This window comes from Strongylocentrotus purpuratus, unplaced genomic scaffold (genome assembly GCF_000002235.5).
Source record: "Strongylocentrotus purpuratus isolate Spur 01 unplaced genomic scaffold, Spur_5.0 spur5_scaffold_15, whole genome shotgun sequence".
NCBI classification, from domain to species: Eukaryota; Metazoa; Echinodermata; class Echinoidea; order Camarodonta; family Strongylocentrotidae; genus Strongylocentrotus; species Strongylocentrotus purpuratus.
Window position 1 is genome coordinate 30,396,600 of NW_022145600.1, and position 23,747 is coordinate 30,420,346.

The 23,747-nt window shown below is 37.1% G+C and overlaps 1 protein-coding gene across 1 annotated transcript; it reads left to right on the plus strand.

The window, feature by feature from the left end:
* Nucleotides 1-2,912: 2,912 nt before the first annotated feature.
* Nucleotides 2,913-23,252, plus strand: LOC575488 (anaphase-promoting complex subunit 4). The gene is made up of 21 exons (XM_030986157.1): nucleotides 2,913-3,022; nucleotides 3,971-4,167; nucleotides 4,624-4,735; nucleotides 5,578-5,824; nucleotides 6,731-6,796; nucleotides 7,791-7,899; nucleotides 8,451-8,561; nucleotides 9,144-9,227; nucleotides 9,875-9,961; nucleotides 10,736-10,920; nucleotides 11,342-11,442; nucleotides 13,142-13,193; nucleotides 14,319-14,421; nucleotides 15,487-15,543; nucleotides 16,171-16,410; nucleotides 16,845-16,936; nucleotides 17,680-17,781; nucleotides 18,683-18,778; nucleotides 19,442-19,633; nucleotides 20,780-20,876; nucleotides 21,840-23,252. The coding sequence occupies exons 2-21, from the start codon at nucleotides 4,057-4,059 to the stop codon at nucleotides 21,978-21,980; spliced, it is 2,385 nt and encodes a 794-aa protein (XP_030842017.1). The 5' UTR covers nucleotides 2,913-3,022; nucleotides 3,971-4,056; the 3' UTR covers nucleotides 21,981-23,252.
* The last annotated feature ends 495 nt before the right edge of the window (nucleotides 23,253-23,747 follow it).

Genomic DNA, 23,747 nt, shown 5'->3' on the forward strand with positions numbered 1-23,747 from the left:
GAAAATAAGAATACATACAATTGGCACTGGCGAAAAATATGATCCATGAAGAGTATTTAAAGAACCACCCGGGGGTTGTATACTTAGTTAGGCTTTGTAAACTGGGTTTCAAAACGGGGGGGCATGGATTAGAATGCTTGAAATATCTGTGAAATGCAAAGACTGCTAGCAAAATATAGTATAGGCCCCTTTTAACTTGAAACTTAAATTCAAAACATTCGTTCTTTTTTATTATACGAAAACTCAAATTTTATTAAAAACGATCAACCATGTTAAAGCGTAAAAGGCAGAGTTAGGGGGCTACAGCCCCCCCCCCCCCGCCCCAATGGATGTTCAGATTTCTTGCATTCGGGGAAACGGCCAAAATATTCATACCGGGAGGTAACCGAAAATTATTAGTAATAATAATATTAATAACAATAATGATGATGATGATAAAAAGATAGAAATAGTATAATGATAATCATAATGATTTCATTATAAGAGGAAAATAACTAGAACAAATTATACTAAAATAAATGGGGCCTAAATTAATGTTATCTATACGAAGAGAACATGAATGAGAATAAATTTTAATCAATATTGGCGAGGGTGTACAAAGTACATTTGACTGAAACTGTTACTTTGCCCGTTACTGTGTCGATCTGGCGCTGCTCAGTGGCTGCCGGGCTCACGATCAATAGGCAGAAGCGGATCTAGAGGGGGGGTTGGGGGGGTTGCAACCCCCCAAAAAAAAAATCCGGGGACCATTTTTTTAAATCTTATCTTTTTTTTTAAACTTGTAATTTTATTTTATTCTATTTCTATGTATTTATTTCATTTATTATTATTATTATTATTATTATTATTATTATTATTATTATTATTATTATTATTATTATTATTATTTCTTTTTGGGGGGAGGGGGGGGTTGGGCGAACAAATATCACAGAGTCCCTTGCCCCCCCCCCCCCCCATCAGCTTTTTTGAGGACACGGGCCACCACCGAAGTGACAAGCTAGGCCAGCGTTGCCGATTCTCATCCCCAAAATCCCCACATTAAAAAAAAAAAAAAAAAAAAAAAAAAAAAAAAAAGAAAAAAAAAAAGAAAAAAAAAGAAAAAGAAAAAAGAACGCACGCTGGAGAGAAACCCTTTCAAGTGCAAATATTGTGAGAAGATATTCAACTCATCTGGTAACTTAACCAAACACATGATAACTCTGGATATAACTGTGTATTTAACTGTTACTTGATTTAAAAAGACGTTATCATGCACTGCTTTTTATGGTCTCCATTGTGTTAATAGATGCCAGGAAAACATCACTTACGGGGTTCAAATAAACGTCATTATTGGTCAACCCCCCCCTGAGCAAAAAGCTAGATCCGCCCCTGATAGGGCAAAAATAATTTCCGTTTCGGTTTAATAAAATTTGGAGTGGACTTTAAAAGATCATTATTATTATTATAGCATCACGGGTTATTTTCTCTTCTCCATTTTTTTTTTTTTGGCAGAGGTATAGGGATATGGTAAATGAAGAAAACTGTATTTATGTTGAAGATGTCGATCTTCCAAGGTAATCATCGCACAACATGTCTTTAAAAATGAATGAATATGGAAATGATATATGATTGAAAGTGCAGCTGCCCGCTTGAATTCTTTAGAAGCAATGTTCAGAATTTTATTTAAATAGCATTTCTTTATCACCATTTGCATTTAATTATATACATCATCTGGTTTGCTGATATTTTCTTTATTTATATGTGTCTCACACTCCTTCTATTCTCTCTGCATCCATATACACTGTCGCTCATAAAGGTGGAATATTGTTTTTTATCCCAACTTATGGAATTATTTAAAAAATAATTTAAAAATAATAGATCTAGATAATAGTATACATTCTCAGATTTTATTGAATAATAATTTGCCAATGTATGTTTTGCGTGACTGCTAAAGCATGTGTATGTTACTATGCTTATCAACTAGGGGACCTATGCCCTTAAGTCATAAATGACAGTAATGAGGATTAATGCCCCACAAAAGGGCACTAATATAGCACATCCATACGGTTTTGATCCTGGGGCCTCACAGTTACGAGGCCATTGCGTTGTCACTGAACCATGACTGTACGCAGCGGGGGCTAGGGTAGGGGGTAGTTTCCATAAATTTAAAAAAAAAAAAAAATGCAATAAATTTTCAATAATTTATTGCATTTTACCCCGGTTCCCAACATAACAAAATCTTCTGTGTGCCCATGCCTTGAGCGATAATGCATAGCCGTCTAGAGAATTTTTTTATGTTGGGGACCGGGGTAAAATGCAATAAATTTTTGAAAGTTTATTGCATTTTCGTTTTTTTTTTATTTATGGAAAGTTGCCCCCTACCCTAGCCCCCGCTGCGTACAGTCATGGTTCAGTGACAAAACAATGGCCTCGTAACTGTGAGGCCCCAGGAACAAAACCGTGTCGATGTACTATATTAGTCCCCTTTTGTGGGGCACTAATCCTCATTACTGTCATTTATGACTTGAGGGCGCAGGTCCCCTAGATAATAAGCATAGTAGCATACACATTCTTTAGCAGTCACGCAAAACACACATTGGCATATTAGTATTCAATAAACTCTGAGAATGTATACTATTATCTAGATCTATTATTTTTAAATAATTTTTAAAATAATTACATGAATTGGGGTAAAACTAAAATATTCCACCTTTATGAGCGACAGTGTAGATAGCAATGATTGCTGTTGCATTTGTTATGTAAAGATATGGGAACTGGTGTTGATTTACAGGTTTTGAGCTACACAAATGTCGATTATTCGTTTTAATGGAGAGAGGGAGTGAATAGTACGCTGTCTTGTAAGACGGACAAGGTTCAAGCACTTTATAAGATTTAATTTGTGAATGGATTTTGTAAGATTCCCTTCAGAAGGGGAATTCGTTCGATCGAGTCTTGTTTAGCGCCATCTCTTGTTTAGATCATTACAGTAATCTTTGGCGATTGAGCTGACTGGCGCGGAGGTTGACTGTCAGATGATTTGCCCGTGAGTAGACCTCTAAAGTTAGATCTACGGTATTTCACAGGCCCCATATACTTTTACATTTATTTTTACCCCTAGCCGTGATTCGAACTGTTTAAAACTATCAAATTTCTGGTCTACATAGTGAGATTTACTTTAAATGTAACACTTACTTATCACTGATATCAGTGCGTGATCCAACGTGTATACGGTGTAGAGCCTTCGTCCTTCCGCCGCCCCGCTGCGGCTCCCGATCGCGCGGCGCCGCTAGAAGAATTTGGCAGGTGGCATATTTCACGTGATGACCAGCCTAGGCTCTGCTCTCTGCCCCTTCCCTGGCCTGGCCCAGGGAAGGGGCAGATACGCTTTAGCATTGACTCTCTATGCTTTGCTGGAGTGGCCTGGCCCGGCCCTTCCCCCTCTCGATCTCGATCGTGCTAAATGTACTGTAAAATGAGAAATGTTTGCAATTGATAAACGACAGCGATTTTCACAGCCAAATAAACTTTTGCGTTTTGCAGTAGATTGGGTGTGGTTCCAATTTTTTTACAATTCAATTATTTTGTTAGAGGGAGGGGGGGGGGTGGCCTAGCTAGTCGCGTAGATCATCTTGGCCTACTTGAAACTTTAATTTCACGACTTGGTTAGATTTAGAATAATACACACACAAATTTTATGAACATAGGCCTAGACTAGATCTAATTCATAAAGTTCATTGGCTAAACAGAAGACCGAAAGCTTCAGTCTCTGAATCTGATATCGACGTTTGGTCCGCCTAGACTATGTCCGTTGTCTGGCTCTACTGATCACCTCTTTCTCGAGTCTCGACTCTAGTCTTAACTACATATGGGGAAGATTGACAAATGTAAGTTCTATTAAGAATTCCCGTACCAATACCAGAGGGTGATTTCTGTCTAGCTTGTCATTAGCACTCGGGTGAAATTAAATCTGCTGTCTGTCATTGTTTTTAAGGTTTGATTGAACAGATGTCCTCGGCTTCTCAGACTACTTACTAAGACACTGTCACATGGTCCAAGAAAGTTGCAGCACCATCCACAATGCAGCAGTCGTTCCGCCAGCTAGAGGAGAGGAACCTCTCTGTAGAGGTGACCCTCATGCAGTGGTCCCCCAAGATGGATCTCATTGCTCTAGCAAACGAAAATGGAGAGGTGAGTTTGCATAATTAATCACACTGATGTGCATTAATGTAGTAGGATCATCAAAATTGATATTGTACTTGTTGTAGCTAAAGGCTGTGATGACTGACATTTCATGCAATTTCAAAAAGTTTAATCATTTTCACTTAAAATCAATTTCCTATTTTTAGATTAATGTTTATGGATATGCATATGGAGAGTAAGGTATTTTTTTTGTCAGTGGAGATCAATCAAATGTCAGGGGATGACTTAAAGAAAAAATCTTTTTACTTTTGGACATACTTTACTTTGATACATGATTGTTTTTAAATGCCTGAGCATCTTCTTTGATACATGAAGTATTTCCTGTAGAATCGAGGGGGGGGGGGGGGTAACTGATAAGCTATTTAATGAAATAGGTATATTTGTTAGTCTTCGAAGATCAGTAGATGATCAATATGACAAGGGGGTTTCTTATCCTATGTCCAGGTATTATTACAGAGGTTGACCTGGCAGCGTCAACCTATCTGGACCCTCAGTCCTCCAAGTGAAGATGAAGGTAAAGAAGTAAGAGCTCTGGCTTGGAGACCAGATGGGAAAGGTAAGTTTACTCTATCAAGGGAAAAGGCTTAAAAATATATTCTGAATGGTTAGTCATTAAAAGAAAGGATTCTTTTTTGATGAATTTGAATGTTGAGACCAGCAGTAATGTAAACAAAATTTGCAGAGCTTTGTAATTGCAAACCAAAAGAAATTACAATGACAAGCAGTCGTGTCAGTTTTGTAGCACAAAGGAAAGCAGCACAAGATCACTTTCAGGTCATGGTTACTACTTGCATTATCAAGAGTTCATGAGTGAACTCCTAAATAAATAGAAAACAAATTATCAGATTAAACAGACTTTGCTACATTTCAAGATTTAATGGTTTAAGAACTGTGTTGTAATTTAAGTCATTTGGTATTTTGTGTTTTGTTTCCTCCCCTTAATCCAATTTTAAAGATAAACTTGAGTTCTGGTAAAAAAAGAAAATGAATTCTCACAGAATCAAACAAAACTTGCACTGGATGTTCAAGATTACAAATAAATGTCATTTGCCAAACAATTTTGGTAGAAAATGTGTACTGGCTGAGTAATGAGCATAGAAAGATAAGGAAATCAAGGTAGGTAATCCCGACACAATTTGTGTAGTCCCATGCACATCTTTCTGTGTACAGTGCTTGTTACTTTACAAAGACTGGGCCAAATTTATTATCATTTTGATGACTCCAGAACCTTGCAGTACATATACACACCAACACTTACATGCTACATGATCAACTTTTTCTGATCCATTTCACACCTTTTCTTTCACAATGCAATCGCATTACCAGAACTCACCTTTAGCAGCATCCATGATGAGAATATCAAACATAGTAACCCATACTCCACACATCTCTTTACAGTGTTAGCAGTTGGATACCAATCTGGACGGTTACTCCTATGCAGAGTAGAGAAAGCAGAGGTCATCCACACCACACATGTTGACCAGCCAATCACATGCATGCAGTGGTCAGCAGCACTGGACAAGGGTTTGGATAGTGAAGCCAATGGCCAGTCATCGGTCAAGGCAGACCTGGGCGCTGCCGGGGATGCCCCCGATGAGAACAGCTCCGAGAAGTTTCTGCCTAAGCTCCCGTCTCTATCAAAAATGTGAGTTTTACTAAATGTTTTTGATTGAAATAGCGTGGTGAAGACTTTACTTTTAAACGATGGACCATTTGATTATTCAGGATTTCATATTGGTGGTGTGTTTTTTTTACCTGACTGCTAAGAAAACATAAATGCTTGTAAGTAAGCAAACAGACGGCCGACAGTTTTAGGTCCTCTCCGAGGGACCTGGTAACGAGGATTAATGCCTTACCAAAGGGCACTAGCGCATCGACTTGATTTGAAACCTGGGTCACCGGATTACAAGAGAACACTGCTCTACCGACTGAGCTATCGCACCTCCTCATATTCATGCTCTCATCCCTTGTGAAGTAGTTTAAAAAGTATTAAATGGAAAGGCAAAAAGAAGGCATTGTGATGAAAAGATGATATTATCTTCTTCAAAACTTTTCCCCTACTTAATGATTTTGTTCTCTCAAATTACATTCACGTTGTATAAAGTCTGATGGCCCCTCCTGAAACCAGGGGGCTGTTTCTCAAAACTGTCATAACTCTAACTTCTTCGACATCCCATTCAAACGTGCGTTATAGAATTAACACACGTTTCTATGGGATGTCCACTAACTTAGACTTATGACGGTGTAGAGAAACTGGCACCCGTGCCCTTTTCTTGGCTAAGACCCATGCTACGCCACTGTCTGTGACGAGTTATGAAGGGGGGGGGGAGAAAAGAATTTGATATAGACAATGTAATAGTGTTATGTACGCTGTGGTGATGTATAAATGTAAATGAATAGAGATCACACTTTGAAGAGATATATTTTATGCCAACTACCTAATTCTATTTCCAACATTTTTGGGGCCTGCCCTTTCTTCAGGGATGACAATGTTGGTGGATTGTGACTTGATGTAAAGACTTCTCTCATTTTTTTCTTTTTTGTCGTGTAGTTCATCGATCAAGAGTTACATTGATGACAATGTAGAAGATGCTAAGAAGCTGAAGGAACAAAAGAGGTATGTCATCTTCTTGTACAGGACGATAAAAACATTTTCCTGGCATTTAGTGTTACTCTGTCTGCAACCAGAGTAAACATTTACGTGATATCAATAGCAATTTATGTTTTGCATGTTTTATGTTGGCTTTGAGATACCATCGCTGGATCAGCATTCAAGTTGTAACATTAAAGAGAGGGAAAATAGTGACTTTGATAAATGATGATGATGATTAAGATGAATATGCTGTGGACAAATGTTGTTAGCCAACTGTTAAACACATCTTGTGGTCTACAAGAGGTGGACGGTCAAATTTTGGCATTTTTTTTTCTCCCAAAAGGTTACAAAGTCCATCACCATTTTTTCTTACAGCAACTTGGCAGATGAAGTTGAGTTCTGTTCATGCGATTGCATTGTGAAAGAAACGGTGTGGAATCGACCAGAAAAGGTTGATCATCTAAGAATTTGTGTGTATTGCAAGGTTCTGGAATCATCAACATGATAAGAAATCTGGCCAAGTCTTGGTAAAGTTACAAACACTGTACACAGAAAGATGTATATGGGACTACACGAACACATGGATGGCATAAAAATCCTACCCTGGATTTGCATGATGTTACATGACATATTTAGAATATGAAGGCATTTGAAGAGCCATGCTTTTCAGGGAACATGTCTTATCTGATGTTCTTCCACACTTGCATAATAAGAATGATAATGCTCACAACATTTTTTTCATCTCTTCCCAAAACTCAACCTTCTCTTTAAAGGGTATCCTGGTTTGGTTTTTGCAAACTGTCTGAAACATTTTGAAATTGGAGTATGTTCAGTCAAACCTGCGTTAGTGACCACCTGTCTACAAGGACCACATTTTTTTGTTTCCCTTGAAAATGGTTTCTCATTGAAACATGTACCATAGGGACCTATCTACAAAGACCACTTTTGTGTTTCCCTTGGACGGTCGCTATAGACAGGTTTGACTGTATTTACTGATTTGTTTTTACTTCATGAACAGACTGAACATGCTGGCTGTTGGTTGTAATGGTGGAACCCTGATACTACTAGCATTTGGAGTTGCCCCCATCGTCAATGTGGACATGTCACAGTTCATACCAACAACCAAGGTAAGTAGGCAACCAGGGGACAGACGGCTTTCAGTCCTCTCCGAGGGGCTTGGCAATGAGGATTAAAGCCATAGCAAAGGGCAGGAGCGCATTATCTTGGTTTAGAACCTGGGGCCCTCTTGGTTACAAGACCACTGCTCTACCACTTAATAGCCAATCGCGCCTCAATGCGAATAAACTATGTTGTTTACTGGTTTGTTTCTTTTTCTTCCCCCTCCCCCCCCCCCCCCCCAGGAGAGCCTTTTAATTGGCAAGCTATCAATAAAGTAATCTGGAAATCATCCTATATTTGTTGTATTTTTGATGAGTACCAATTTCTTAATGACATCTTGCCAACATCCATGTAGACTGTCTTCAATTAAATTTGATCACTAGTCCCATTCGTGCCTATCCTCGTTGTGTTTTGGGCTTGGGAGATTTATTAAATATTATGGGTTTATTTCGTGCTTAATACATCACAGATATCTCTGAGTGCTTTACAGATTTTTTATTTTAAAGTTTGACTGTTGGGCATTCCTAAATTCAAACAATTGCTCTTGTTCTGCCTGCAGTGTGGCGACTTCCTGGGCGCTTCTCTGTCCTCAGATCTTCACACCATCTGTGTTATTGTGGAGTATTCCAATGAAGAAGACGTAACTGAGATTTACAACTCTTTACTGACAGTGAGTGGAAAATGTTTAATGAAGTACTTCAGAATGCAGAATATTTTTGTCATTAAAATAAAGGAAATTAAATGCGTATCATTGATATCGAGTGCTGTAGTCAAGTTGAATGAAATGGTATAATAATAATAATAGTGGGTTCTTGTATAGCGCTCATGTCTGTCAGGTTTGAAACTCCTGGTGCTCCCGATTATTACCCTGACTTTAGCATGGCTGCCATTACGGCGCTCTAGCATTTCAAGGAATTAATTCCTGCCAGGTGGGCAACCCATTTACATTACCTGGGTTAAGTGTGGCAAATGTAGATCAATGTCTTGCCAAAGGACATTAGTGCCGCGACGGGACTCGAACCGCGGACCTTGTGATCGACAGTCCAGTGACATATCCACTCAACCAAGACACCTCTACATTACTGTTGATGTTGAGTGAAAAACAAGATTCTGCTCATCATATAATTGTGATTTCTTTGCATCTACCGACCAATCGCAAAATTTCTCTCATTGGTAATTGTTGGTATTGAACTCATTCACTGTCTAACTCTATCATAATTCTTATTACCTACCCCATCTTTCTTTCTGATAGCTTGACTGTATCCTGCTAGCATCGAGGCATCAAGAAATCTCTAGATATGCTAAAAAGTTTGGCAAGATACGAACCCTAATGGAGGTATGTATGCCATATTATGTGTTAATAATATGCCATTCTTGTATAGCGCATATCACATTATGATCAAAATATCTCTATGCGTTTCCAAAAGAAAAATAATTTTAGTTTTTCCATTTTTTTAATAAATTGTTACTATCTTCCACTCTTTATTTACAAACCTAGTTCCGCATTTTCAAAATGTGGATCCTCATCAAATCTAATTAGATGTAATAATAACCTTTGTTCATGCTTGCCCTATGACAACGTTTCGTTTTCCGAGGCTATTTTGTACTCCATATACTAGAGATGAGTAAAATGATCTCCATATGAAGGAAGAAATCCTTCTGAGACAGCGACCATTCATAACATACATGTATCATATGCAACCTTAAACTTATTCAAGTCTTAAATCTCACCGGTTCAAAGCTGCTTTTGATTAATTCATTTTTTCCACATTTCGTCTTTGTCATTCATGTATATTTCCTTAATGTATATTTGTGTCAACTTATTTCTTTGATGTACTCTTAAATGTATTTTTCATGTCCTCTGTAGTCTGTAGAGTATAAATTTTTCATGTATACTCACAGCACCTTGAGCATTTCTATTAAATGGATATGGCGTGTTACAGTTAGTCATTATTATTATTATTTCATGTATTTTTTTGTTAGTATTTAGAAGCAACTCTGAAAGCTGTGACTGAGGCGAAGGAAGACATTCTCATTGAAATGGAAAATAAACTCACCAAATATGCACAGGTAATGGTTACACAATTTTGATTCATTTATTTCTGTTTGATTTTCTTTTTTCACTTGCATTTTTACAAATATATAACAGACAAACCATTGCAAATTTTACACATTTCAAAATATAATGTCGAACAAAATAAGGCTGGCTGTAACTAATCGGAAAAAAATCAAACAGGAGGATTGACAAAATAAGCAAAGCTTGATAGCATGACTATCCTTAAATGGATATATAATAATATGAATATGGAGAAACAAATATTGGTAAAAGGGGGAAAGAGGGGGGTGTACATTAAGATTCACAGATCATATGTAGATCAGAGTGAAGTGGTAAATATATCCATATTAACAATTATCCTAATAAATAATATCAGTATTACACCTGTAATGCTGGAAAGGATACCTGAGATCTTAGATCTTTGTTTGAGAACAACTCTATTTCTTAATCTATTATTTTGTTGTCATCATTATGGGTGTAGAATTCAGAATACTTCAATAATACAATTATCTTGTTTAACTTTCATACAGAGGTAAAGAGTCAGATGGACAATTATGATAACTTTTGCAGGATTTGTTTCACAGATCAGAAATTTTCCTTAGACGTGTCAACAATTGTAGATAAGATTCACGAGCAATTGACCGCTGTGGATAGGCTTTGTGACATCGTCTGTATACTTTTTTAATGTACCAGAGTCATCTTTTTTTTATGATGTTCATATTATTCATTAATTTCAACTATGTTCATTGTCTGAAAAAGCATTCATATTCATCTAATTTCCATTTTAGCAAAAGCCGACGGAGGAATCTCTGAGTGATGAGTTCCTTCAGTTGCTCCTATGGGGGAAGGCTAGTCCAGAACTACAGCAGTTCCTGGTCCACGATCTCACTGAGAAAGGCCTAAAGAAGTTGGACCAGTCGGTAGAGAACTCCTACGTCAGCATTCAGAAACTTGTCCTCAAACACATTCACAGGTGACTACACGATCTTCCTAAGCAGAATTATAGTTACTGTTTTCGTCAGTTACAATGATTATAACAGAAAATATTAAGCAAAATTAATTTCCTTCACTTTGTTCAAATTTGAATTTATTTCACATCTTTTCCTTGTTTCCTGCATTCCTTGATACATGCATCTAGAGAAAAAAAATAACATGTGTCATGATCTTCTTTACGCATGTTTCAGAAAATTGTTTGTTTTACTGGGTTATCTTTCTGTTCATAACATTTTTGACAATTTTTACTTTTGCCAAACAGCAAAAATGTAAGACGTGATACATACTGATTCTTTATGTTTATAGAAACTTTCAAAAATGTATTCATCATCAACAAATGTAGTGTTTAGAATTTATGTTTTCATGAATCTTTTGCTTAACTTTCTTTTTGTTTTTTTCAGCGTTGGACGATCGCTCTTGTTCCAGTTGAGTGAATTGAAAGGCATGGCCTTGTGGTACGACAAGTATGGAATGCTAGGACTCAATGCAACAGCTATTCAAGGTTCGTATATTTGTTTTCTTCTCTCTTGGTTTGAATTCTTTCTCAATTTCATCTTTAAAATTGCTAGAGAACATTCTGTTTTCTAACTTGTCGAATGCTAAAGTTGAGATAACTAATAAAACTAGTTCGAAATATTAGATATAAAGGTAAGTCCCTAGATGTTGCAAACCTCATAGATTTCTGCATACATTTACAATTCTCTTCACAGTTCTTCACTAAGCTTTTGTGTAACAGATGTAGTCATTTCAATACAGAAGTCACTACAATTGTCCTTTTTAAATTTTTATGCCTCCGTTACGAAGTAGCCGGAGGCATTATGTTTTCGGGTTGTCCGTCCGTCCGTACGTCCGTCCGTCCGTACGTCCGTACGTACGTACGTACGTACGTCTGTACGTACGTACGTCCCGTTCTCGTGATCGCGTTATCTGAAGAACTGGTTGATGGATTCCTGCCAAACTTTGGTCATGTATGTATCTTGTAGAGCCGATGAACTGATTAGATTTTGGGGTTACGAGGTCAAAGGTCAAAGGTCACAGGGCTCATTATGTATGCAAAACGAGCTCGTGATCGCGTTATCTGAAGAACTGGTTGATGGATTCCTGCCAAACTTTGATCATGTATGTATCTTGTAGAGCCGATGAACTGATTAGATTTTGGGGTCACGAGGTCAAAGGTCAAAGGTCACAGGGCTCATTATGTATGCAAAACGAGCTCATGATCGCGTTATCTGAAGAACCGATTGATGGATTCCTGCCAAACTTTGGTCATGTATGTATCTTGTAGAGCCGATGAACTGATTAGATTTTGGGGTCACGAGGTCAAAGGTCAAAGGTCACAGGGCTCATTATGTATGCAAAACGAGCTCGTGATCGCGTTATCTGAAGAACCGATTGATGGATTGCTGCCAAACTTTGGTCATGTATGTTACTTGCAAAGCCGAAAAACTGATTAGATTTTGAGGTCACGAGGTCAAAGGTCAAAGGCCACAGGGCTCATTATGTATGCAAAACGAGCTTGTGATCGCGTTATCTGAAGAACCGATTGATAGATTGCTGCCAAACTTAGGTCATGTATGTTACTTGCAGAGCCGATGAACTGATTAGATGTAGGGGTCACAAGATCAAAGGTCAAAGGCCACAGGGCACATTATGTATGAAAAAACAGCTCGTGATCGCGTTATCTCAAGAACCGATTGATGGATTCCTGCCAACTTAGGTCATGTATGTTTCTTGCAGAGCCAATGAACTGAGTAGATTCTTGGTTCATAAGGTCAAAGGTCATTGGCTCATGTATGCAAAAATAGCTCGTAATCACAATATTCTGAGAACCTGTTAATGGATTACAATTGAACTTGAATTCGAAAAATTTCTTCTGTTTTGGTTTGTAAAATTGCTCTATGACGGAGGCACATTTTCGACTGCGCGCAGTCGAAGTTCCATCTAGTTACTTTCATTTTGCGTTAACTAAAGATGGTTTTCTGTTGAAAATCCTTATTTTTTAAATATTCCACTACATATTAATGTCGCAAATTGGCCTTTTCAATTTGTTGCTGATGAAAACTTCACTCATACTGGGCATTTTATCCAATTCCCAGTTTATGTTCAACAGTATTCTGTACTTTTTCCAAGTAGGGAATAATCTCATATATCTTGGAGATTTTTAATTTTCTTTTAAAGCTTATTTTTCTTCTTTTTTGCAGATGCCATCAGTGCAGTTGGTTCCTTCATGCTGAAAGCAAATGAACTGTTACAGTAAGTATGACTTTGCTTGGCTGGATATTTACTTTTTAATAGTTTTAAATATCTTAAAGTTTGCAGACTTAACTATTACAATATGATCGAACTTCACCTGGGCCTTGTTTTGTAAAACTTGTAATCAATAACAAGTAAACAAAAAAATTATATAACAAATTTGCTCTCTGCAGATCAAATGCCACAATTTCAATAGTTTATAACAGTTATTGTAACTTATTATTGATAAGAAGTAGGTCATATAAATCGACAGGTACATGGACATTTGATTGACAGCTTGTATATTACACAGGAAATAGCAGAGTGAAATGTACACAGACAGCTGTGTAACATACAAGCTTGGCATCTTAAAAATTGCTACCTGCTAGTAGTTTACATGAAATTTACACAAAATCAACATTGGAGTAATTTTGGGGCCAAAATTTGTAAACAAGGAGGAATGTGTTATTTACTATATTGGTGCGCTTTTAAAATGAGGCCAATGAAAGTTCAAGAGTTCATTCTATTCTGAATTCAATTCATTTTTTCCCCTTCAAACTGGAAAGATGTCATAAACCATATACTGCACCATGATTTTTCTCATCATGATCATTCATACTTTCCTGACGTACAAAAACTATAGTGCTTCATTAGATGCCATACTATATATCAGAAAATCTGAAGAAAAAAAGCATTTTCAGGAATTCATCGGTCCAACTTTTTTTGATGGGAAAGGGAGATCCAATTTCTGAAAACAGACAGTAAAAATAATTATACATTATCTGGTGCTTGTTTTTGTTTATTTTTTCCTTTCTTTTTGTGTTGCTTGGTCACTATTGCTTATTGTAATATTTCTTGAATTGTTTAATAAATATTGAATCACAATATTCAAAATGTAGCTTTGTTTGATTTTATAAATTTAACTTCTGCTAGGGTAGAGCATTCACTTTTGAGGAGACAAATATTTTCTGCCAATAACCTGAAATTTTATCACAATCCTCAACATTTTGTTAACATCCTTCTGAATCTAAGAAGAACATGACAGTATTGTATTCATGCCTCTGCATAACTGGAGATGGTACCAGATATGCGGTTTGGCCATCTATCCCACTATCCCGATACGTTATGATTTGATTTTTCTTACAGAGTAATCGAGAGCAGTCTGAAGAACTTCAAGGCCTTCTTCAGATGGCTCTATGTCATTGTTATGCAACTCATGGAGGAACCGATTCAACAAAGCATTAGCAAGGTCTGTTTAAAGCCCCACCGCACTACTTATAGCTACTTGCGCCCTCTTTATAGCAAACAATGCCTAATCGGTGCCTGTTGGTCCACCATGATCCCCTCTATATCATTGTTATGCAACTCATGGAGGAACATATCCAACAAAGCGTTAGCAAGGTCAGTTTAAAGCCCCACCGCACTACTTATAGCTACTTGTGCCCTCTTTATAGCAAACAATGCTTATATCAGTGCCTGTTGGTCCCCCATGATCCCCTCTATGTTATTGTTATGCAACTCATGGAGGAGCCTATTCAACAAAACATTAGCAAGGTCTGTTTAAAGCCCCACTGCACTACTTATAGCTACTTGCGCCCTCTATATAGGAAACAATGCCTAATTGGTGCCTGTTGATCCCCATGATCATCTTTTTCTTATGTTAATTGAGAGCTGTTTTGATGAGATAACCACCTGTCAGTGACCTTGCAGGGAGGTCTAATCCTCCCTGGCCAAACTAGTGTAGATAGGCTTTAACACCAAGCTCAGAAATAAAGGCAATCATTGTAAAGATGTATATGCCGGTTAAGCTTCATTCACAAATGCCATTACGATTTTCATACAATGGAAATTCGGGAAGACAATGGAAAAACGGAGATTCGTACGAGATTATCGTTCGTACAAAGTTTTGTGACCGTAATATTAGCTATCCTTACATTGCCTGATTTAAATGAATTGGCAGTCAATCCAGCCATACCTATCAGAGATCATCACCGGTATTCAACATACATTTCCTTTGATTCTATAGAACCATAAAAAATCCTGTGAAAATAAACCTCGGATGACGTGTATTCTTAACCTTGCCTTTATTTTGTATTGAAAGGGACTTTCTGGCATAGGTCGAGAAGGAAAGGGTAAGAAATGGTACATGTATTATTATCAGTTACAAACATGTAGGATTTGACATGACAATATCACAGACTAATGAAATACAGAAATGTATTTGTGCCAATTGTCTCAGTTACTCGCATGTAATATATTTATCATGCTCTCAATTTAGTTGGTACTTAGTATATATATCTTTGTTCTGTCACAGATGTATCAAAGAGACATCAATTTTGTTGCAGACTTCCTTGCTGAAAACTTCACGGATGTAAGTACCCCAAATTATATCGTTGTTTTTCACTGTTTCCAATCTATAGTTTAGTTTCTCATTATCTCACTACTTATGATTTGTTTGTTTATAATTCAATATTTCAAGAAATTTCAGGATTTTGATATAGAATCCATTGACATATTCCTCTGTATTCATGTAGAATATCTGATAATAAATAGAGGAGATATATTTAATGTTGGTAATTCATAGAAGGAAGATATGAACAGCCTAAAGAAGGGATATAAAATAGAGTGTTATTGTATAAAGAAAAGATTTTTGTTGCCACTAATGTTTCAATAACTAGATCACTTTTCTAGCCATTAGGATTACCAAAAAACCCGGTTCTCGTGCTATCGACTTTACTAATATTAGCATTATTACTTTGTTTGTCAAATTACCATGAAAAATAATAGATGAGCTGAAAAAGTGAATCTAATTCTCCAGTCTTTATGTTTTAATTACCCACACAAAGATCCTCAACAAATTTGTGAAGGCTGCTTACCTAATTACACTTTCTGTTTCATCACTCTTGTCTATCAATTCAATGTTGAATAAATCAAAACAAGTCGGATGTGTTATAGTGTAAAAAAAATAACATCAATTTTAAACTCTGACTCCAACCAGGAACCCAGCTTAGATGTCACCAAGTCCGGCTTCACGTTGGAAAGAGTAGGGCAGTACCTCAGGAAAGAGGATCTACAGTTCCCCGTCAGTACAGCTCCAAACTCCTGGCAGGACTTCGTAGCCTCCTCGCCAAGCTTGCGTGGCAGTGACCTCTTGTTCCCATGGCAACGAGAGAGGTCACTGAGCCAGCTTCATGATGTTGTGAAAGATGCGGTAGATCATGCCCTGAGTCGACCCCAGGTATAATAGTTGAAGGGGTTTCCAGGAGTGTGGTGGGAAGGGAGTGATTAAGGCTTTCTAGTTTTGGGGGTTTTCCTGACTAACTAATAATGATGTAATAATATTGGATATTTTGATAGCTCAAGGTAAATGTTGTATAATATATTTTGTAAATCATCTGTTTGGAGCCAGAAGGGCATTAACTCATAAGATTAACTCATTGTACACACTTAATGCTCCAAATAGACATTATGTACTCTAGAAGTTCTGCATTTTTGTTATGGAAAAGTTACCAATTGGTGCCTCATCATGTTAAACCGATAGATGAATATTTGGATAATCTTCACTCATTAATTGATTTCTTATCAAGTCTAATTTGAGATACATTTAATACAAGAGGATTGGAAAAGTGTGAATGTAAATGACACCATGTTTAATTCTTCATTTTGCACCAGAGTGTTGGAGGGGAGTCTCTCAGCTGCAGGGAGAGTTTCACATTAGACAAAAGATCCGAAACTGATCATCCTGAGTACAGAACTCTCTCACAGTAAGTAATCTCTCTCTCTTTACGTGCCATGGAATACCACAACTCTCTGTCCCATATTCTATGAAGTAATTCATTCTCCCCGAGGTCAATTCCACTTTCAGAAATCCCACTTCTTAAGCTACTCATCCACAGAATCCTCCTTCGACCACTACTCCTCCTCCCCTCGATTCTTCCAGTCAGTGCAAGATTTTCCAAACCATTCTTTTGAATTACATGACCCAAGAAGCTCAGCTGTCGACCTCTTATATTGTTCAGAAGCTTTCGTAGTAAAAAAAGTAATAACCAATTATATTGCACTGTATCTCCTCCTTTAGTGTAAGAAAGAGACCTGTCTCTGAGGCTTGAATTCATATGAGGAAACCCTAGATTATCATTATTGGTCTGGCATGTGTTCCATGCTTTATTTTGTCCAAAGTGTGTGAGTAGGGTTTTGGTTGGGTTTGGGATAGGTTTAGGTATACAACTAGGTGAAGAATTGAAGTTAGGAAATTATCCAACTTTTGCAGGAGCTTTCTTCCCCTCTCCCCCTCTTCTTTCAATTTCTCTCAGTCACTCTTAAATAGTGAAAATAGATCTATCTTTATACTTTTAGATAAAGCATACAGAAGCAGGAGCTGAATGTTAACTGTCTTTATGACAGAACCTTCGCCTGCTTAACATATATCTACATCATCACTTTTAGTTTGAAACCCCTCCCATCTCTTTATCTACTTCTAATATTCATTGCATCTGTCTTTATTCAGACAAAGCCTACAGGATCAGAGCAAACTCTTGACAGTGTTTATGACAGAACCTTCCCCTGCGCAGTGTATATACATGACCAGACAACACACCAAACCGGACAGGTAAAAGCAGTGTTAGAATGACCGTGTCATTTTATTGATGTATCTGTTTCTTTTAAGAGATATCTTTAAAGTACCGGTATGTAATCATTGCATCAAGAGACCTGGAGAGTGTTTCACAAAGACTATAATCAACTTTAAGTTGAACTTAACTATGGCAGGTCCTTTATGCCACTGTTTGCTCTCACCGTTTACTGGCATTGTTCTCTCAAAGGACGTGTAAATCATGGTCACAAATCTACAGAATTTACATTATTTGATAATTCATTATTGAAGGGAAAATTATTATTTTAAGATCATAATGGTTAGAGCAATCAGTGGCATGAACGGCCCATCATAGTTAAGTCCAACTTAAAGTTAATCTTAGTCTTTGTGAAACACCCCCCAGTATGTTGTTTTCACATTTCAATGAGACCGTAATTCTGCTTGTTCATCAATAATGTACTTTTTTTTTCTTTCAATGATTGCTATTTACTGTGAATTAATCTTGTGAAGATTGTCTTGTAAATCCCTGTGAATTGAATTGTATTTGCATGGGATTTGTTTTATTTATATTGTCCATGTCATCACAAGAAACTTTTATTATAAATGTTTAAAAAAACTGAGTGCCATTATTCGCTTATTTCCTTTCACTGAATATTTATTTCAAGAGAGCGAGCTGCCACTGCTGATCACATGTGATACAGTGAAACCTGTCTATAAAGATGACCCAAGGGAGACAAGAAAAATGGTCTTTATAGGCAGGCGGTCTTTATGTACAGGTGCCTTTAATAGTACATGTTTCAATAAGAAACCCTTTTCAAGGGAAATAAAAAATGTGGTCTTTATAAACAGGTGGTCACTAAAGCAGGTTTGACTGTAGTTCCTTACATTTTCTTGTTTTTGTTGATTGAAACCATTTCAGAAGTAGCCAGAATGAAACAGAGATGGTTTGTCTAACGTTTGGAACCCTCGGCAGGTCAGACCCAGATGAAAGCATAGTCTCATTAGCAGCTGAAAGGTACCGTATTTCATGATGATTATTCTGATGACCAATAAAATGTCAGCCTAGCTCATAACATGTGGTGAAAGAATGAAAGGTGTTCAATATGTGTGAAAGCATAAGAGTTTGTGTCACTATAGCTCTCAGCATACACTATCATGCAAGAGAGTGCTTTTAAATTTAAAAATTGTATTTGTAAATAAACATAATATCCATTTGGTAGATCAGTTACATTAGATTGAGTAAATTTGTTAAAATTGTAACATTGTTATAATTCGGCACATATAAAGAAAAAACGAAATCAAGAATTATCAATGTTTTATCTAAAACTTAATCACAATTATAATTAAAAAATGACACATATTTGCAAAGCTTGACAATCAGCCATGCACAAAGAAGACGAAAGACTTGTGCATGGTGATCGTCAACGAAACAGAGTTAAGTCTTTTGTCAACTCTGTTTGTTGCTGCGGCGACATGGAAAAAGTGCACCTTATACACTGAAATTGTACATGTATGCTATGATTTACAAGCATACATATTTGGTCAAAATGTGTTACAAGGATATCTGTAAGGAGTGTGATTAAGATTCTGTAATAGACTTGTTGAATTTAATTCCAAGTATCATTTGACTATTGATCGGCAATGTTGCTTTCCATCCTAAAATGCATCCCTTCCACAGTCATCTAGTGCTGGATGCTGCCTTCTACGGCGATCACTCCCTCTCACTCCTCCTACAAGAGGTGAAAGATGAGGGCAGTATAAACAACGGCAAGCCTGTCCTATGTCAGCTCTCTCTAGAATCACTCCAAGCAGAGGTGGAGTTCACCCCCATGTCACAGGTCAAAGGTCATCTATCATCAGGGCAACATATGTAAGTCTGTCCTGTTCTGCATCCTCTGTGGAGTATATGTGTGAAGTACATCGAGGGTCCAGTGACACAAAGACGTACCAGTAACTCCATATTTTGCCAAAATGAGTATTTGATATCAAAATGTTCAGAAAAATGTGGACTTTCCAGGAAACACAGACTTAACTCCACCCAACACCACATTGAAGTCAATGGCTAGTGAAACATAGACTCCACACTTTAAGGCCCAAGTGCTCAGTGACACATAAACCACTTTTTCTCAGAATGGCCAAAATGGAGTTATGTCTTTGTGTCACTGACCCCTCGACATGTAATACTGCTAGCGGCTGTCCAACAAATGCTCCTACAACAATTGCTCCACTGTACTTTCCTACACTAACAAAATTCCTAACACCAGCCCTAACCATAACTTTAACCCTTACCTAAAACTAAATTCAAACGCTAATTCTAACCTCATATGTTTGACAAAATAAAGCCTGGAGCACATGTTGGATTGCCCTGCTAGTTATTTTTTAACAGGTAGTGTAGTAGTTCAATTTCAAGTTAAAATTATGATAGTACATTTAGTAGTCCTATTTATTGTGATTTCCATATAATAGTAATTGTTTCGCTGAGCGAAATTTATTTTGTAATGGTAACCAGTAATGGTAGAGATAGTTATAGAACTGTGTTGAAGGTGTAATGGTAGCAGTAACAGCAGTGCTAGTTTAACAGCAGTTGGTCATTGCAATAGCAATGCCTTCCATAAATTGTGTTTTGCAGTTCTGTAATCTTGAAAGAATAATTAATAATGATGATAATAGTAGTAATAATAAAAAATAAAAAAATTAAAATTAAAATTAAATCATAATAATGATGATATAATGATGAAAAAATAATAATGATGATATAATGATGATAAAAATAATATTTAAAAAAATAATTATTATAATAATAATAATGATAATAATAATAATAATAATATATTACATGTATGGGATTTATTTGATGTATATATCGTATAAGAGTAGGGGGAAACCCCGGTGTAGTGGTCCACCTGCACACCCCCAGTATAGTACGATAATACTCTGTAAAGAGGTCTGTACTCAAAAGGAAGAAGAAGAAGGGAACTACTTCATATAAACTGGTACGTGATATTTTCTTTTACAGATCGATTGACGCAGGCCCATTAGTAACATCCAGACGGATGGACAACATGAGAGCTGGTAGGCTAGCCGTCAGTGGGTCAAGAAAGGTTGCCTGTGTGGTAAGTAGCCAGAGCTTATTCGAGATAAGAGAGTGGGTTTGAGTACTTTCTCTGCTTGATCAGTTTGTTGATAAAATAGCTAAATGTGTACTCTGAAATTTAGGTTTGGTGTTGAATTTTTAGGTTGCTTCACAACTAATGATATAACTCTCGCCAATTCTTAATGAATAATAAAATCAGAAACTTCTGTGTCTAGAAACTTGTGAATACTTTAAGTGCTCTTGTTTCATCACTGTAAACTTTTGCAAATTGCAAAATCTGTGAAATGATTTATTAATATTATAGTTGTTTTGTTTTTTTGTAAGTTTCTTTCCATGAGACTGGCATTATTAACAATTTGCGAGAGTTGAATATAAATAATGATAATAAATCGGCTCAGAATCATAGTAACGTCAGACCAGGGGGGCGTTTCACAGAACTTGTCATCAGTGTCAAATGACAGTTTTTGTTGTAAGCTACTGAAATCCTTGTTTCTGATTGGTTATCAGCAGATTTGTCACTGATATTTGTAATTTGTCATTGAAAAAAGGCTTTGTGAAATGGGTCCCAGTAGTGCTAGTGTCTACAATATGTAGCCAATTCAGCTTTTATTCTGACTAGAAGAGTTAAAGCCCCACTGCACTACTTATAGCTACTTGCGCCCTCTATATAGCAAACAATGCCTTAGCGGTGACCCTTGGTCCCCCATGGTACCCTTTTTCTTATGTCAATTGAGAGCTGATTTGATGAGATAACCACCTGTCAGTGACTGTGCAGGGAGGTCTAATCTATCCTGGCCAAACTAGTGCAGATAGGCTTTAACATTTCTATTGTTAGTATTCTTATCTTGATTTAGAAGCAAAAGATGGTGTTTGTTTAGATGTCCTATCTAATTTAATCAGATCGCAGGACGCTCATAAAGTGTGGGGTGGGCTTAACATGTTACAGTCCTTAATTCTTGCCCTATCTTCCCTGATCCTACAGCTGTTCTCTAACCAGAGGAGGGTGCGTCTCTTCGACATGGATGCAGAGGACGAGGGTGAAGATGAAGAAGATGATGAAGAGAACCAGCTGGAAGATTCCTCAATGGTGGTGGCAGAGGAGGGGAGTGGAACAGATAATTGACATACCTTATCTTAGGGAGCGTTTATTGTCAATCTTTTTGCCTAGAATCAGCGTTTTCAAACGTTTTTCAGGCAAATTTTTAAGGTGACAAACGCAAAGCCTTTTTCAAACGTCTTTAGATATGGGCATATTTTAACGCAGAAAAAAGTGCGTTTTGAATGTGACGTACAGCCAGAATCATGTTTCTGAGAGGTGATAAACGCAAAGCTGTTCTGAACCCCACATAGAAATCGGACCTTCCCAGGCTAATTTCTGGTTCGTTGAAATGTCATGTTGTTGTACAAACATGTGTGTGTACTCGCTCTATTTGACCCCCGAGATACCGTCTGCTTCCCGGGTCAAACGGCGCGAAGCAGCTGCCCAGAGAAAAGGCCTTTATTTTGAATCGTGAAGAGACGATAAAGGCGACATCACGCAAATCACGTTCGTATAGTGGGGTTCGATATGTACATATAGAAACGCTGATTCTGAGTGGCAAGGCATGATAAACGCACCCTTAATGAGGGAGAGGATGAATATGATGATGATGATGATGAGGAGACCCAGCTGGAGGACACTTCAGTGGTGGTGGTGGTGGAGGAAGAGTGGAATGGAACAGATAATTGACATCCCCCATTTCAAAACACTTTCACAGTACGTGAGTGATATGAGGATTTGTCCTCCTACTCAATACGGCGAAAGAGAATGAATGGATGAACGACAAACTCACAGTTTGGTACTGAAAGAATGGTGAAGTAGACCATATCTCAGAGGACTCGTCACCAATATTGATGGAGGAAGGAAATGAAATGGACAATTGACATGCCCCCTCTGTGGGGTCTATTCAGCAACCACCTTTGATGTCAGCACTATGATGTCATGGTGAAAAGAAATCATGAAGCAAAGCATGTGTAGTCCATCAGATAAATATCTCTTCCTGAAAATACACCCTCCTCCTCAATCTCCTTCTTATTGAATCAACAAATTTCTTCACAATACTGTCAAGGAGATTATTCATCAGATTTTTTTTTCTGTGTACGTTTGTATTCAAAAGACACCAAGGGGGTTGAGCAGGTGTGTTTTTCCCTCCCGTTTCCCTTCCTCTACAAATGTCATGCGTTGATTGATTTCTATCACTGTATTGTGTATTGTTGTCGCTCTACTATACTAGCTGAGGGCAAAAGTACCGAGAATTGTACTGTACATGTATGACAGCATATTGCACTATGTCAAAATGACGTGAAAAAGAAGATTTTGAATGAAATAAAGTCTATTGTATGAAATATGTATGTATATCTATGCATCCTCTAATGTGAGTTTTTTTTTGTATTTGCATTGCAAAAGATGAAAAACATTTTGAGTATATCAAGCATAACATGCCCAATTTGTAGCAAAGTATACGTAGATGCACCAAAAAGAAAGAAAGTAGAGAGAGAAAAAGGAAGGTAAATAAGGCCAAAAAAAGGAGGAGAAAAAGAGTGATTACTAGACAGAGGTTGATTTTTTTTTAAGTGAGAAAGCAAGAGAAGTAAAATGGCAAAAGAGGGAAATATGATAAAGAAAATGAAAGAGAGAGAGAGTGAAAGAAACTAGAAATAACCATTCATTATATCAACATGCAAAACAAGTAAATTTCCAGTAATTGTCAAAAGTAAGGTACAACCCATTTTTTGTTTCCAAATATAAATAAGAAGTTGTGTTAAAGGGACAGTAAAATTGTGAATAAAACTATTATAACAAACCATTAAAGACAAAACACATTTATCTATGAAAGCCTCAAAAGCACAT